General features: G+C 47.4%; 1 protein-coding gene across 1 annotated transcript in view; it reads left to right on the forward strand.

The window, feature by feature from the left end:
- The window catches only part of LOC134983551 (zinc finger protein 345-like), an 81,072-nt gene extending 65,653 nt beyond the window's left edge, over positions 1-15,419 (forward strand). Inside the window, exons 3-5 of the mRNA XM_063949199.1 lie at positions 1,532-1,713; positions 8,373-8,451; positions 13,023-15,419. Coding sequence (XP_063805269.1) covers positions 1,532-1,713; positions 8,373-8,451; positions 13,023-15,109 — 2,348 coding nt within the window. The 3' untranslated portion in view covers positions 15,110-15,419. The remainder of the gene's footprint in view (positions 1-1,531; positions 1,714-8,372; positions 8,452-13,022) is intronic.
- Positions 15,420-15,659: the final 240 nt, after the last annotated feature.

Consider the following 15,659-nt stretch of genomic DNA (forward strand, 5'->3'; position numbering starts at 1 on the left):
AGGCTGCACCTAGAGCGGGGACGGGGCATGGAAGGCTGCACCTAGAGCGGGGACGGGGCATGGAAGGCTGCACCTAGAGCGGGGACGGGGCATGGAAGGCTGCACCTAGAGCGGGGACGGGGCATGGAAGGCTGCACCTAGAGCGGGGACGGGGCATGGAAGGCTGCACCTAGAGCGGGGAGGGGGCATGGAAGGCTGCACCTAGAACGGGGAGGGGGCATGGAAGGCTGCACCTAGAACGGGGAGGGGGCATGGAAGGCTGCACCTAGAACGGGGAGGGGGCATGGAAGGCTGCACCTAGAACGGGGAGGGGGCATGGAAGGCTGCACCTAGAACGGGGAGGGGGCATGGAAGGCTGCACCTAGAGCGGGGAGGGGGCATGGAAGGCTGCACCTAGAGAGGGGAGGGGGCATGGAAGGCTGCACCTAGAGTGGGGACGGGGCATGGAAGGCTGCACCTAGAGTGGGGACGGGGCATGGAAGGCTGCACCTAGAGTGGGGACGGGGCATGGAAGGCTGCACCTAGAGCGGGGACGGGGCATGGAAGGCTGCACCTAGAGCGGGGACGGGGCATGGAAGGCTGCACCTAGAGCGGGGACGGGGCATGGAAGGCTGCACCTAGAGCGGGGACGGGGCATGGAAGGCTGCACCTAGAGCGGGGACGGGGCATGGAAGGCTGCACCTAGAGCGGGGACGGGGCATGGAAGGCTGCACCTAGAGCGTGGACGGGGCATGGAAGGCTGCACCTAGAGCGTGGACGGGGCATGGAAGGCTGCACCTAGAGTGGGGATCGGGTCATGGAAGGCTGCACCTAGAGCGGGGACGGTGCATGGAAGGCTGCACCTAGAGTGGGGACGGGGCATTGAAGGCTGCACCTAGAGTGGGGATCGGGTCATGGAAGGCTGCACCTAGAGCGGGGACGGTGCATTGAAGGCTGCACCTAGAGCGGGGACGGGGCATGGAAGGCTGCACCTAGAGCGGGGACGGTGCATGGAAGGCTGCACCTAGAGCGGGGACGGTGCATGGAAGGCTGCACCTAAAGACCATTTCACATGGACTACTCGCATATACTGCGTGCTTAATCTCTGCAGGACTATCAGTTGAACTTGTTCCATGACAGGTTCTTTAGTTGCCCCCAGTGTTGTCTCAGTCAGCTGACGTCTGAACTCCAAACTGTATGTCTCCAATAAAGGTTGTTACACTCTCTCAGGGGATCTACTGGGATCAGTCATAGGGTGGGGCTCTGATTTAGAGGTGAACGCAAATCCTATCATGACTTCATGTGCAGCGGTACTGAGAAAATGTGTTAATGCTGCAGCCGCTCGGATGTGTACAAAGATACGCGCTACGTCTCTAATGCGCAGCTTGCGTTCAATGACGCACCATCATTCTCATGCAACTACTGATACCTCTTCCTATATACAGTACTCGGGTTGAGGTGTTACCAGTGATCTATAGTGTGTTTATATATCCCCTGTCCTTGTTCCTTGTCCAGTTAATAATTAGAGATAATTATATCTGTCATTACACAGTAGTGAGGAAGACATCCGGCGAGTCTGAGACACCCAGTAACCATCCCCATGTGTCACGAGGACTGAGAAGGACCCAGACCCTCATCACTGTGCCTCCACCTCACTCACTGATACATGAGAGACATAATGACCAGAAGATCCTGGAACTCAACAACAAGATCATTCAGCTGCTGACTGGAGAGGTGACTGCTGGGAATGGGGCATTATACAGTAACACCAGGGGACGTGTCTGGGAGATGACTGGAGAGGTGACTGCTGGGAAGGGGACATTGTACAGTAACACCAGGGGACGTGTCTGGGTGATGACTGGAGAGGTGACTGCTGGGAATGGGACATTATACAGTAACACCAGGGGACGTGTCTGGGTGATGACTGGAGAGGTGACTGCTGGGAATGGGACATTATACAGTAACACCAGGGGACGTGTCTGGGTGATGACTGGAGAGGTGACTGCTGGGTATGGGGCATTATACAGTAACACCAGGGGATGTGTCTGGGTGATGACTGGAGAGGTGACTGCTGGGAATGGGACATTATACAGTAACACCAGGGGACGTGTCTGGGTGATGACTGGAGAGGTGACTGCTGGGAATGGGGCATTATACAGTAACACCGGGGGATGTGTCTGGGTGATGACTGGAGAGGGGACTGCTGGGAATGGGACATTATTCAGTAACACCTGGGGACGTGTCCCGGTGATGACTGGAGAGGTGACTGCTGGGAATGGGACATTATACAGTAACACCAGGGGATGTGTCTGGGTGATGACTGGAGAGGTGACTGCTGGGAATGGGGCATTATACAGTAACACCAGGGGACGTGTCTGGGTGATGACTGGAGAGGTGACTGCTGGGAATGGGGCATTATACAGTAACACCAGGGGATGTGTCTGGGAGATGACTGGAGGGGTGGTCTTCTGTATACCGGCGGTCGGGCTCCCGGCGCTCAGTATACCGGCGCCGGGAGCCCGACCGCCGGCATACCGACACTTATTTTCCCTCGTGGGGGTCCACGACCCCCATAGAGGGAGAATAAAATAGTGTGGCGCGCGTAGCGCGCCACCGTGCCCGTAGCGTGGCGAGCGCAGCGAGCCCGCAAGGGGCTCATTTGCGCTCGCCACACTGTCGGTCAGCCGGCGGTCGGGCTCCCGGCGCCGGTATGCTGGGCGCCGGGAGCCCGACCGCCGGCCAGCCGTAGTGAACCCGACTGGAGAGGTGACTGCTGGGAATGGGGCATTATACAGTAACTCCAGGGGATGTGTCTGGGTGATGACTGGAGAGGTGACTGCTGGGAATGGGGCATTATACAGTAACACCAGGGGATGTGTCTGGGAGATGACTGGAGAGGTGACTGCTGGGAATGTGGCATTATACAGTAACACCAGGGAATGTGTCTGGGTGATGACTGGAGAGGTGACTGCTGGGAATGGGGCATTATACAGTAACACCAGGGGATGTGTCTGGGTGATGACTGGAGAGGTGACTGCTGGGAATGGGACATAACACCAGGGGATGTGTCTGGGTGATAACTGGAGAGGTGACTGCTGGGAATGGGACATTATACAGTAACACCAGGGGATGTGTCTGGGTGATGACTGGAGAGGTGACTGCCGGGAATAGGGCATTATACAGTAACACCAGGGAATGTGTCTGGGTGATGACTGGAGAGGTGACTGCTGGGAATGGGACATTATACAGTAACACCAGGGGACGTGTCTGGGTGATGACTGGAGAGGTGACTGCTGGGAATGGGACATTATACAGTAACACCAGGGGACGTGTCTGGGTGATGACTGGAGAGGTGACTGCTGGGAATGGGGCAGTATACAGTAACACTAGGGGACGTGTCTGGGTGATGACTGGAGAGGTGACTGCTGGGAATGGGACATTATACAGTAACACCAGGGGATGTGTCTGGGTGATGACTGGAGAGGTGACTGCTGGGAATGGGGCATTATACAGTAACACCATGGGATGTGTCTGGGTGATGACTGGAGAGGTGACTGCTGGGAATGGGACATTATACAGTAACACCATGGGATGTGTCTGGGTGATGACTGGAGAGGTGACTGCTGGGAATGGGACATTATACGGTAACACTGAGGGGGTGTCTTTACGTAAAGCCGTTTTTAAAACCTAATATATGGGAAGATATTCAGGAGGGGACTGTAGACACTGTCGAGACATTATGGGTAGAAATTGCATGCGGGGGAAAAGGAATAAAAAAGTTATTATTGGGTGTATGCTATAGGCCGCCTGGTATCAACGCATCTGATGAGGAATTGTTACTAAAGCAAATTGAAAGAGCAGCAGGAGTAGGAGACATAGTAGTGATGGGAGATTTTAACTAGCCAGAGATAAACTGGAAAAACGATTCATGTGATACTGCTAGGGGCAATACGTTTTTAAACACACTTAATGATAACTACTTAGTCCAACTAATTGAGGAACCAACTAGGTACAATGCAATCTTAGACCTGGTATTAACAAACAATGGGGATTTGGTATCAGGTATTATAGTAGGGGAACACATAGGAAACCGCAACCACAATATGGTCACATTCAATATCAGTTTCCATAAACAACCCTATACTGGCTCAACTAGGACTCTAAACTTTAGCAAAGAAAATTTTGAAATGATGAGGGTATTTTTCAGGGATATTGAATGGGAAGGTTTGTTTTTAGGAAAAAATACTACGGAGAAATGGGAGGTACTAAAATTCCTGCTAGTTGAAAATACTCTCAAATTTATTCCTACGAGCAGCAAAAATAGGAATAAAAATCATGAACCGATGTGGCTTAACAAAAAGATTAAGGAACTTATGGGCAAGAAAAGGCGAGCATTTAAAAAATACAAATCTGACGGGGAAGCAGAGTCATTTCAGCACTATAAGGAATGTAACAAAATATGCAAAAAGGAAATAAGAGCGGCTAAAGTAGAAACTGAAAAACTAGTAGGAAAGCAAAGCGAATCCCAAAAAATTATTTAAATACATTAATAGCAAGAGATTAAAGAAGGAGAGTATAGGCCCTTTAAAAGACAAGTTGGGAGTCTTAAGCAAAAATGATAATGACATAGCGGACACTAAATGAGTTATTTTCAACAGTATTCACTAGAGAGGACCCAATTCAGGGACTGACACACAATCTCAATAATGAGAATATCCCACTGATAGGTACTTATTTAAGCGAGGAAGTAGTCTGTCACCGATTAAAACATTTAAAGATTAATAAATCACCAGGGCCCGATGGTATTCATCCAAGGGTTCTAATGGAGCTTCATTCTGAACTGGCAAAACCGCTATCTTTGATCTTTGAGGATTCCGTTATATCAGGTATGGTTCCCAAAGACTGGCGTATAGCGGAAGTAGTGCCTATATTCAAAAAGGGAAGTAAAGCTGAGACAGGTAATTATAGACCAGTTAGTCTTACATCTATAGTGGGGAAAGTATTTGAAGGTATTCTAAGAGATAGTATTCAGAAGTTCCTTGAAACCAATAAGGTCATTAAAAGGAATCAACATGGCTTTATGAAGGACAGATCCTGTCAAACCAACTTACTTGGCTTTTATGAAACAGTAAGCGCAAACCTAGATCAGGGTAAAGACGTGGATGTAATCTTTTTAGACTTTGCCAAAGCGTTCGATACTGTACCACACATGACACTTATCTACAAGCTACAAGAATCAGGGCTAGGAAGCACAATATGCACTTGGGTCAAAAACTGGTTAGATAATAGGGAGCAGCGCGTTGTGGTTAATGGATCTTTTTCAACTTGGACTGAAGTGCTAAGTGGTGTGCCGCAAGGCTCAGTATTAGGACCGCTATTGTTCAATATTTTCATTAAAGACCCAACAGAAGGTCTAGAGAGCATGGTGTCAATTTTTGCAGATGATACCAAATTGTGTAAGGCTATAAATACAGAGGAGGATGCAGAGTCTCTTCAGAATGACTTAGTTAAATTAGAAGCATGGGCAGCCAAATGGAGAATACGCTTCAACACAGACAAGTGTAAGGTAACGCACTGTGGTAACAAGAACAAAAATTACACCTACCTACTAAATGGGGTAAAATTAGGGGATTCTGTACTGGAAAAGGACTTAGGTGTCCTCATAGATAGCAAGCTAAGCAGTAGTACCCAAAGTAGGACTGCAGCAAAGAAGGCTAATAAGATATTAGCATGCATAAAACGGGGTATTGATGCTAGGGACGAGAGTATTATACTCCCGTTCTATAAATCACTAGTGAGGCCACACCTTGAATACTGTGTACAATTCTGGGCACCGTACTACAAAAAGGATATCCTGGAACTTGAAAAGGTACAGAGGAGGGCGACCAAACTAATTAAGGGCATGGAGACAATGGAATACAAGGAAAGGCTTGAAAGACTAGGCATGTTTACATTGGAAAAGCGGAGACTAAGAGGGGATATGATCAACATCTACAAATATATAAGGGGTCAATACACAGCTTGCGCGGGACCTGTTTTTGGTTAGATCAACACAGTGGACTCGTGGACACTCGCTCAGGTTAGAGGAGATTCCGCACAATACGGCGTAAAGGCTTTTTCACGGTAAGGACAATACGTGTTTGGAATTCCCTGCCCGAGGGAGTTGTAATGGCGGAATCTGTCAACACCTTTAAGAATGGGTTAGATAAATTCCTATTGGATAAGGATATCCAGGGGTATGGTGCATAGTCATGCATCATAGTTACTATAAATAGGGATAAAACGCAACGGCTGACAGCAGCATCAGTCAGAAATTTTAGTCAAATCATCATGTATAGGAGACCAGAAATAGGTTGAACTCGATGGACAATTGTCTTTTTTCAACCTCAGATACTATGTTACGTGTCTGGGTGATGACTGGAGAGGTGACTGCTGGGAATGGGGCAGTATACAGTAACACTAGGGGACGTGTCTGGGTGATGACTGGAGAGGTGACTGCTGGGAATGGGGCATTATACAGTAACACCAGGGGATGTGTCTGGGTGATGACCGGAGAGGTGACTGCTGGGAATGGGACATTATACAGTAACACCAGGGGACGTGTCTGGGTGATGACTGGAGAGGTGACTGCTGGGAATGGGACATTATACAGTAACACCAGGGGACGTGTCTGGGTGATGACTGGAGAGGTGACTGCTGGGAATGGGACATTATACAGTAACACCAGGGGACGTGTCTGGGTGATGACTGGAGAGGTGACTGCTGGGAATGGGGCATTATACAGTAACACCAGGGGAGGTGTCTGGGTGATGACTGGAGAGGTGACTGCTGGGAATGGGACATTATACAGTAACACCGGGGGATGTGTCTGGGTGATGACTGGAGAGGTGACTGCTGGGAATGGGACATTATATAGTAACACCAGGGGACGTGTCTGGGTGATGACTGGAGAGGTGACTGCTGGGAATGGGGCATTATACAGTAACACCAGGGGATGTGTCTGGGTGATGACTGGATAGGTGACTGCTGGGAATAGGGCATTATACAGTAACACCAGGGAATGTGTCTGGGTGATGACTGGAGAGGTGATTGCTGGGAATGGGACATTATACAGTAACACCAGGGGATGTGTCTGGGTGATGACTGGAGAGGTGACTGCTGGGAATGGGACATTATACAGTAACACCAGGGGATGTGTCTGGGTGATGACTGGAGAGGTGACTGCTGGGAATGGGACATTATACAGTAACACCGGGGGACGTGTCTGGGTGATGACTGGAGAGGTGACTGCTGGGAATGGGACATTATACAATAACACCAGGGGATGTGTCTGGGTGATGACTGGAGAGGTGACTGCTGGGAATGGGACATTATACAATAACACCAGGGGACGTGTCTGGGTGATGACTGGAGAGGTGACTGCTGGGAATGAGGCATTATACAGTAACACCAGGGGACGTGTCTGGGTGATGATTGGAGAGGTGACTGCTGGGAATGGGGCTTTATACAGTAACACCGGGGGGGTGTCTGGGTGATGACTGGAGAGGTGACTGCTGGGAATGGTACATTATACAGTAACACCGGGGGGGTGTCTGGGTGATGACTGGGGAGGTGACTGCTGGGAATGGGACATTATACAGTAACACCGGGGGATGTGTCTGGGTGATGACTGGAGAGGTGACTGCTGGGAATGGGACATTATACAGTAACACCGGGGGACGTGTCTGGGTGATGACTGGAGAGGTGACTGCTGGGAATGGGACATTATACAATAACACCAGGGGATGTGTCTGGGTGATGACTGGAGAGGTGACTGCTGGGAATGGGACATTATACTGTAACACCGGGGGGGTGTCTGGGTGATGACTGGAGAGGTGACTGCTGGGAATGGTACATTATACAGTAACACCGGGGGGGTGTCTGGGTGATGACTGGAGAGGTGACTGCTGGGAATGGGACATTATACAGTAACACCAGGGGATGTGTCTGGGTGATGACTGGAGAGGTGACTGCTGGGAATGGGACATTATACAGTAACACCAGGGGATGTGTCTGGGTGATGACTGGAGAGGTGACTGCTGGGAATGGGACATTATACAGTAACACCAGGGGATGTGTCTGGGTGATGACTGGAGAGGTGACTGCTGGGAATGGGATATTATACAGTAACATCGGGGGACGTGTCTGGGTGATGACTGGAGAGGTGACTGCTGGGAATGGGACATTATACAATAACACCAGGGGATGTGTCTGGGTGATGACTGGAGAGGTGACTGCTGGGAATGGGGCATTATACAGTAACACCAGTGAATGTGTCTGGGTGATGACTGTATCACTGTGTGTGTCAGGTTCCTATAAGGTGTCAGGATGTCACTGTCTATGTCTCCATGCAGGAGGGGGAGTATATAGAGGAACACAGGGGTCTGTACAAGGACGTGATGATGGCGAAACACCGGCCCCTCACATCACTGGGTAAGAGAAGGTTATATCACATGACTGTCTGTGTATATAGGAGATGTCACCACTATATGTATATGTCCACATATTAGCCATAACGTCAAAACCTTCTTCCTAATACTGTGTAGGGCCACCTTGTGCTGCCAAGCAGATGTAGCCCACTGAGGCGTTAACGCCACAAGACCTCTTAATGTGTCTTGTGGTGTCTGTCACCAAGACATCAGATTCAGCAGCTATTATATCCCACAGATGCTCGATGGGATTGAGATCTGGGGAATTTGGAAGCTTGCACTTAGAATACCATTGCCATGAAGGGGTGTATGTGGCCTGTAACAATGCTTAGGTTGGTGGTACATGTGAATATAGCATTGACATGAATCCCAGGACCCAAGGTTTCCCATCGGCTTTCCTTCTTCCATAGTGCAGCCTGATGCTATGTCCTCCAGATAAATGGCACACGTGCCACTTGGTCTCCACATGATGTAAAAGAGAATGTGGTCCATCAGACCAAGCTACCTTCCATTGCTCTATGATCCAGCTCACATGTCCATTGTAGGCTCTTATCAGCAGTGGGCAGGAGTCTGCATGGGCACTGTGCTCCATCTACAGCTACGATTCCCATATGCAGCACGTTGCGATGCTCTGTGTGTTCTGACACCTTTCTGTAGTCGCCAGCATTAACTTTTTACTACAGTTTGCCCTACAGTAGCTCTTCTGTGTTATTGGACCAGACGGTCTGACCTTCCCTCCCTATAAGCCTCGGGCGCCCATGACCAATGTCACCGATTCACTTGTTGTCCTTTCTTAGACCGCTTTTGGTAGGTACTAACCACTGCTTACTGGGATCACCCCACTAGACCTGCCGTTGTGGAGATGCTCTGACCCAGTGTCTAGCCAGCACAATCAGATTATTACACTTGACCCTTTCTCCTACTTCTGTCACATCTGTCACACTCCGGACTGCTAATGCCAGTTACCTGACTCGTCGCTGTCTCTCCCACATGTCTAACAGAGCTGCAGTTGCTGCCAGTGTTGTGTCTTGCCACAGAGTGCTGCCCAGTCTGTCTCCGTGCCGGTGTTCCCTCCAAAACTGGCATATGGGTGTCGCCATGTTGGCTACAGTCACCTGTTTGAATTCAGCAAGTCAGAGCACTGCTCTTGTTCAGCTAACCAATTGTGAACAGCCAGCCCTATAAAAGGACTCCATGGAGCACCAGCTAGTTGCCAGTGCAACCTGTTTCTTCCGGACGCCTACCTGATCGCTTACAGTCTGCAGACTACTCAGTCACTCCTGCTTGCAGTCAGCAGCATTCCGGTTCCAGTCCGGCCAAGCATTCCGGTTCCCGTCCAGCCAAGCATTTTGGTTTCAGTCCTGACAATCATTCTGGGTCTAGTCCGGTCCAGCATTAACAATTCTAGCCCGATCCGATTTACTGGTTCCAATCCACATTTTATTTCTGGTTCCAGCCCAGTTCATATTACCGGTTTCATGTTGGTCAACATTTCTGGTCTAGCCCAATTGCTCGATCTTCAGTCATATATTAATTACTGTAGTTCTTGGGTTATTTCTGTGCCATCCACAGTCTCCAGTTCTCAGCTGTCCTTACCAGTTCTGTCTCCTCCTTGAGAAGGAATCTTATGAAGCCACCCAGCTTCCACCATGTAGCCCCTAGTCCAACTCCTGGCCCCTACCCCTGTCTGAGTACAGACTGACAGTTTGCTCTGGCCTAATGGATCCTGCTGGTGATCAGTCCCAGGGAGCAGACTGGAGAATCAAGAAACTATCCACACGCATTAACAATATCCAAGTCTTCCTCCGAGCTTCTGCACCACTCACCTCTGCAAAAGTTTTAAACTCTGCATCCCACCTTCATCTGCGTTACCTGCCACGTTTGATGGGGACTCAAAATTCTGCAGTTTCTAAACCAGTGTGACATTCATTTTGAGTTGTTGCCTAATAATTTACCTATGGAAAAGTGGAAAGTGGCATATATAATTTTCCTTTCATCGGGTTACACCTTAGCCAGGGCATCTCCCTTATGAGAAAGATCTGATCCTCTATTAACCTCCTATTCATAGTTCCTCGCAGCCTTTCGCTGAGTCTTCAACGAACCTGACAACCTATTCAGTATCTTCTGATCACCTTTGTCTCCAGCAAGGATCATGATCAGTGGGTCAGCACCTGGTCCAGTTCCAAATATTCAGAACTAAGGTGGAATGAAGATGCCCTGTTCACCGCCATCTGGAGTGGCTTGTCTGATATAATGAAGGATGAATTGATCACTTGTAATTTGCCGGCAACATTGATTGGGCGGTATTCAAATGATATCACACCCAATCTCCTTTCTTAAGTGATCCCTGTGGTGCATGTTGCACCCATAGTAATCAGGTTTAACTGCGTAAAGGGTTGGGGGCCCTCGCTACCCCAGGGGTAATGGGCTGAAATGATTATACCACTCCCGTCAGCAAAAACGCGTGTGGAAGGGGGTGAAAAGAATTGAATACCGCCCAATGAATTGTTTTCAGTACATACTAAGGTTGACTTGCTTATACAGTATGTGATCGTGCTCTGGAGAAGAGAGAGGGTGATCGGGTCAACCCTCACCACCAAGAGACGAACTAATGCAAATTAATCATTTTTGCTTAAGTCAAGAGGAATGTCATAGACGTTGTTTGGCAAACCTTTGTCTGTACTGCACAGCTCTGGGACATTCAGCTGATTTCTTTCCTAAGCGGCTGGGAAATACCTACTCCTAACCTGTGAAGGGGAAGCCAAGTCTTCTCATCAAATATCTGATTGTGTACTCACCATCACCATTGAGCATACTCGGCAACCTAAGAACGTTTTGATTCTGGTACTAGAGGAAGTTTTATCACCTGTGCTACAGTTCAAGGGCTTCAACTACCCAATGAACCACTGTGTCAACCTACTGTATCTATATTACAGAAGTGGAAGAAAGTCCTCTTTCCAACAGCGTTATTACACATTAAACCCGATTTCTGAAAATCAAAGTTAGGGTATTAAGGCTTCCATCCACCAGTGCAAGGTATCGGATGTGAGGTTCATACCCCGCCAACACTCCCGGCAGCTCCCGGGCGGCTGGACTGCATACGATACATTGTATGTGGTCCCAGTCATGGCTGTGGGATCAGACAAATCCTTGAGTCAGCCACGGCGATCTGTGACTCCGATCTGAGGAGCACGGGAATGTCCCCCGGATTGGAGTTGAAGGAAAATGACATGCGATGTGATACTCTTCATCCGATCCCTCAATCTGAAAGCTCGGAATCAGATGAAAAGTGGCCATATCACACTAGTGGATGAGAGCCTTTACACACACCCGAACACTTGAAACTTCCCTCTCATTCCTAAAGCCTCTCATTTAGTGATACTCAGCCTGCCTCTGCCCTGACTACATAATGCTCAAATGTTTGGACTACATCTCAAAATACCTCTTGCTATGTGCAGGGATTCCTCTCCCCAGCAAGTAATACCCAAAGGCACCACCGAATCTTCTATAAAGGATCTTCTTTCTATTCCATTCAGCGACTTTCTCGATGTCTTCAGTACAGCTGGTGCCGATTCATTGCCCCCACATCGAGAATCTTACAGAAGTAAATCAATAAGTTGATACAGAATTGAACTCACTGCATGTATGGAAGTCAATTCAGGTATTTGCTTGTATATAGAGTAGGCCACATCTATATGATTGCACCGCCCCCTTCATCCATCATCCTTGAAGAAATGGCTCTGTGCAGCCCTGAAATGTTAGTTGTGTACCCTGAAGATAAGGCTCTATGTAGCCCTGAAACTATGTTTATATGGATCCTAAATAAAAGGCTCTGCATTCCTGAAACTATGGTTATGTGGACCCTGAAGAAAAGGCTCTGTGCAGCCCTGAAATGTTGGTTACGTGGACCCTAAATAAATTGCTCTGCGTAGCCCTGAAACGTTGGTTATGTGGACCCTGAATAAATTGGTCTCTGCAGCCCTGACACTTGTTTTTATTCAGTAATACATTTCTAGTTTGCAGTGATTTATTCTCTTATAGGGTAATGGACAAGTGGGTGTCTTTGTATGAGGTCCAATACTCTCTCCTGCCGTTACATCCCCCTCTGCTGCTTCGCATCATCTCTATTATAGGAGCATTCACTTAGTGTTTCATCATCACCTCTAATTGCAATGGTATCAAACACTAGGGGACAATGCAGTGTTTGGGAGCACTTGAGGGTTCCTCTGGATATCACCAATGGTCCCGATACCATCCAGATTAGTCTTGATGTCTAAACATGAAGCAGATGTGTTGCTCTTATATTGTAGAAGATCATCTAAGCCAAAGGTGGTGGGATGGAGATTTTCCACAGTATTCATGAAGAGTGGACTGACACTGAGTGCTGTAGAGCCACTACAACTGGCTATCAGAATTCTGACTTTCCCAATTATATTGAAATGCCGGGAAAGTCCATTCGGCATCTGCACTTAAAACGAACCCTTAATGATCAGGTTGATGATGTTTATAATGTGATTTATATTAAGGATACAATTACGCTTTATAAATCTAATCACCATACATTTTCCCCAACAGATCAATCTGAAGATGTTCACGAGGAACCAGTCTCATGTGATGGAGGAACCCTCACAGACACCAACATCTATACACCCACAGATCATACACAGTCTACACCTACTCGTATTAAGGGGGAATCAAGCTCCTGTGATGGAGGAACCCTCACAGACCCCAAAATGTATACACCCACAAATCATACACAACGTAAATCTACTCCTATGAAGGAGGAACCAGCTTCAAGTGATGGAGGAACCTTCACAGTCACCAACATTTCTACACCTACAGATCTTACACAGGATACATCTACTCATTGTAAGGAGGAACCAGTCTCATGTGATGGAGGAACCCTCACAGACAGTGACATGTATACACCCACAGATCATATAGAATATACATCTTTTAATATTAAAGAGGAATCAGTCTCTAGTGATGGTGAAAACCTCACAGACAATGACAGTTATACAGGTACAGATCATACCCAGTGTACATCTCATATTAAAGAGGAACCAGTCTCATGGGATGGAGGAAGCCGCACAGACAGTGACATTTATACATCCACAGAAAATATATCGTATACGTCTATTCATATTAAGGAGGATCTAGTCTCCTGTGATGAAGAAAATCTCACAGACACTACAGAACATATAGAATATACCTCTATTTATATTAAGGAGGAACCAGTCTCATGTGATGAAGGAACCCTCACAGATACCAACATCTGTACACCCACAGATCATACACAGTGTACATCTACTCATATTGAAGAGGAATCAAGATCATCATTGAATGCTGATAAATGTTTGTACAACAGATTAAGCAATGTAAAACAGCGCAATCACATTGCAAACAAGTCTTGGCCTTGCTCAGAATGCGGCAAATGTTTTATTAGAAAATCACTGCTACTGAATCATCAGAAAACTCACATAGTGGACAAGCCGTTCTCTTGCTCTGAATGTGGGAAAGGGTTTAGAAGTAACTCTCATCTTGTTGTACATCTGAGAAGTCACACAGGAGAGAAACCGTACTCCTGCTCCGAGTGTGGGAAAGGGTTTAAACATAACTCAGGACGAGTTAGACATGAGAGACGGCACACAGGAGAGAAACCGTATTCTTGTTCTGAATGTGGGAAATGTTTTATCCATAAGTCAAGTCTAACAGTACACCAGAGAAGTCACACGGGAGAGAGACCGTACATCTGCTCTGAGTGTGGGAAACGTTTCAACAGTAACACAAAGCTTAATAAACACCAGCGAATTCACACAGGAGAGAAGCCGTATTCCTGCTCGGAGTGTGGGAAAAGTTTTACATGTAATTCACAACTTATTGTACATAGGAGAGGTCATACAGGAGTATACCCTTATTCATGCTCCGAGTGCGGGAAAGGGTGTAGAAGTAATTCTGAACTTGTTGTACACCGGAGGCGTCATACGGGAGAAAGACCGTTTTCCTGTCCTGAGTGTGGGAAATGTTTCATCAGTAACACAAAGCTTCATACACATCAGAGGATTCATATGAGAGAGAGGCCGTATGCGTGCTCTGAGTGTGGGGAACACTTTACACACAGCTCGGAACTTGTTAGACATCAGATGAGTCACGTAGGACAACGGCTGTATTCCTGCTCGGAGTGTGGGGAAGGGTGTAGTAGTCAATCGGAGCTCGTTACACATCAGAGAACCCACGCCGAAGAACGGCCGTATGCCTGCGACGAGTGCGGAGAATGTTTTTCTTCTCAATTAGAACTTGTTACCCATCAGAGAATACACACAGGAGAGAAGCAGTATTCCTGCTCGGAGTGCGGGAAATGTTTTACCTGTAACTCACAACTTGTTGTACATAAGATAAGTCACACAGGAGTATACCCATATTCCTGCTCGGCGTGTGGGAAAGGGTGCAGGACCAAATCGGAACTGGTCATACACGAGAGAATTCACACCGGAGAGAGACCGTATTCCTGCTCGGTGTGTGGGAAAGGGTGTAGAAGTAACGCAGAACTTGTAAGACATCAGAAAAGTCACATGGGGGTGAAGCCGTATTCTTGCTCTGATTGTGGGAAGTGTTTTGTGACCAAGAGTGGTTTATTTAAACATATAAAATCCCACAGCTAAAATGTTTGTATAGTTACTATGGAACTTGAAGTTGCTTAAAATGATAGGCTGCTCAAACATTTACAAACGTTATGTAGAAGTCTATATGGATCCAGAAAGATTGAGGAGTCCCCAGTGGTATACTGACGAAATAACATTGGATTTCCAGGAAAAATCTTCACCCATGGATATTGTAATAAGTGTATATAAGCACCATAGATTCTCACATTGTGCGTCCTTTACTATATTATTCCATTAAATTTCTTTAATTGCATTTTCATGTAAATCCTAATAAAAGTATACTAATAATAAATGTGTATTTGTAACCTAATTGTTGGCTTTTGCCTTGCTATATATATATATATATATATATATATATATGTTGATTTCTAAGTGCCGCCTTCAAGATCGCATATTTTGGGTCCCGGCCGGGTGCACCGGACAATATATGTGGTGATGCTTGGAGTGCTGCCTTGAAGTTCTATTATATGAACCATGTAGACAAAAGTGATTGGACACCCCACTCCAGCCCGTGCAAGTAAAATGGTGTGTTCCTGCAGCAGACCTGTGT

The sequence above is a fragment of the Pseudophryne corroboree genome, assembly GCF_028390025.1.
Source record: "Pseudophryne corroboree isolate aPseCor3 chromosome 3 unlocalized genomic scaffold, aPseCor3.hap2 SUPER_3_unloc_18, whole genome shotgun sequence".
Taxonomy (NCBI): Eukaryota; Metazoa; Chordata; class Amphibia; order Anura; family Myobatrachidae; genus Pseudophryne; species Pseudophryne corroboree.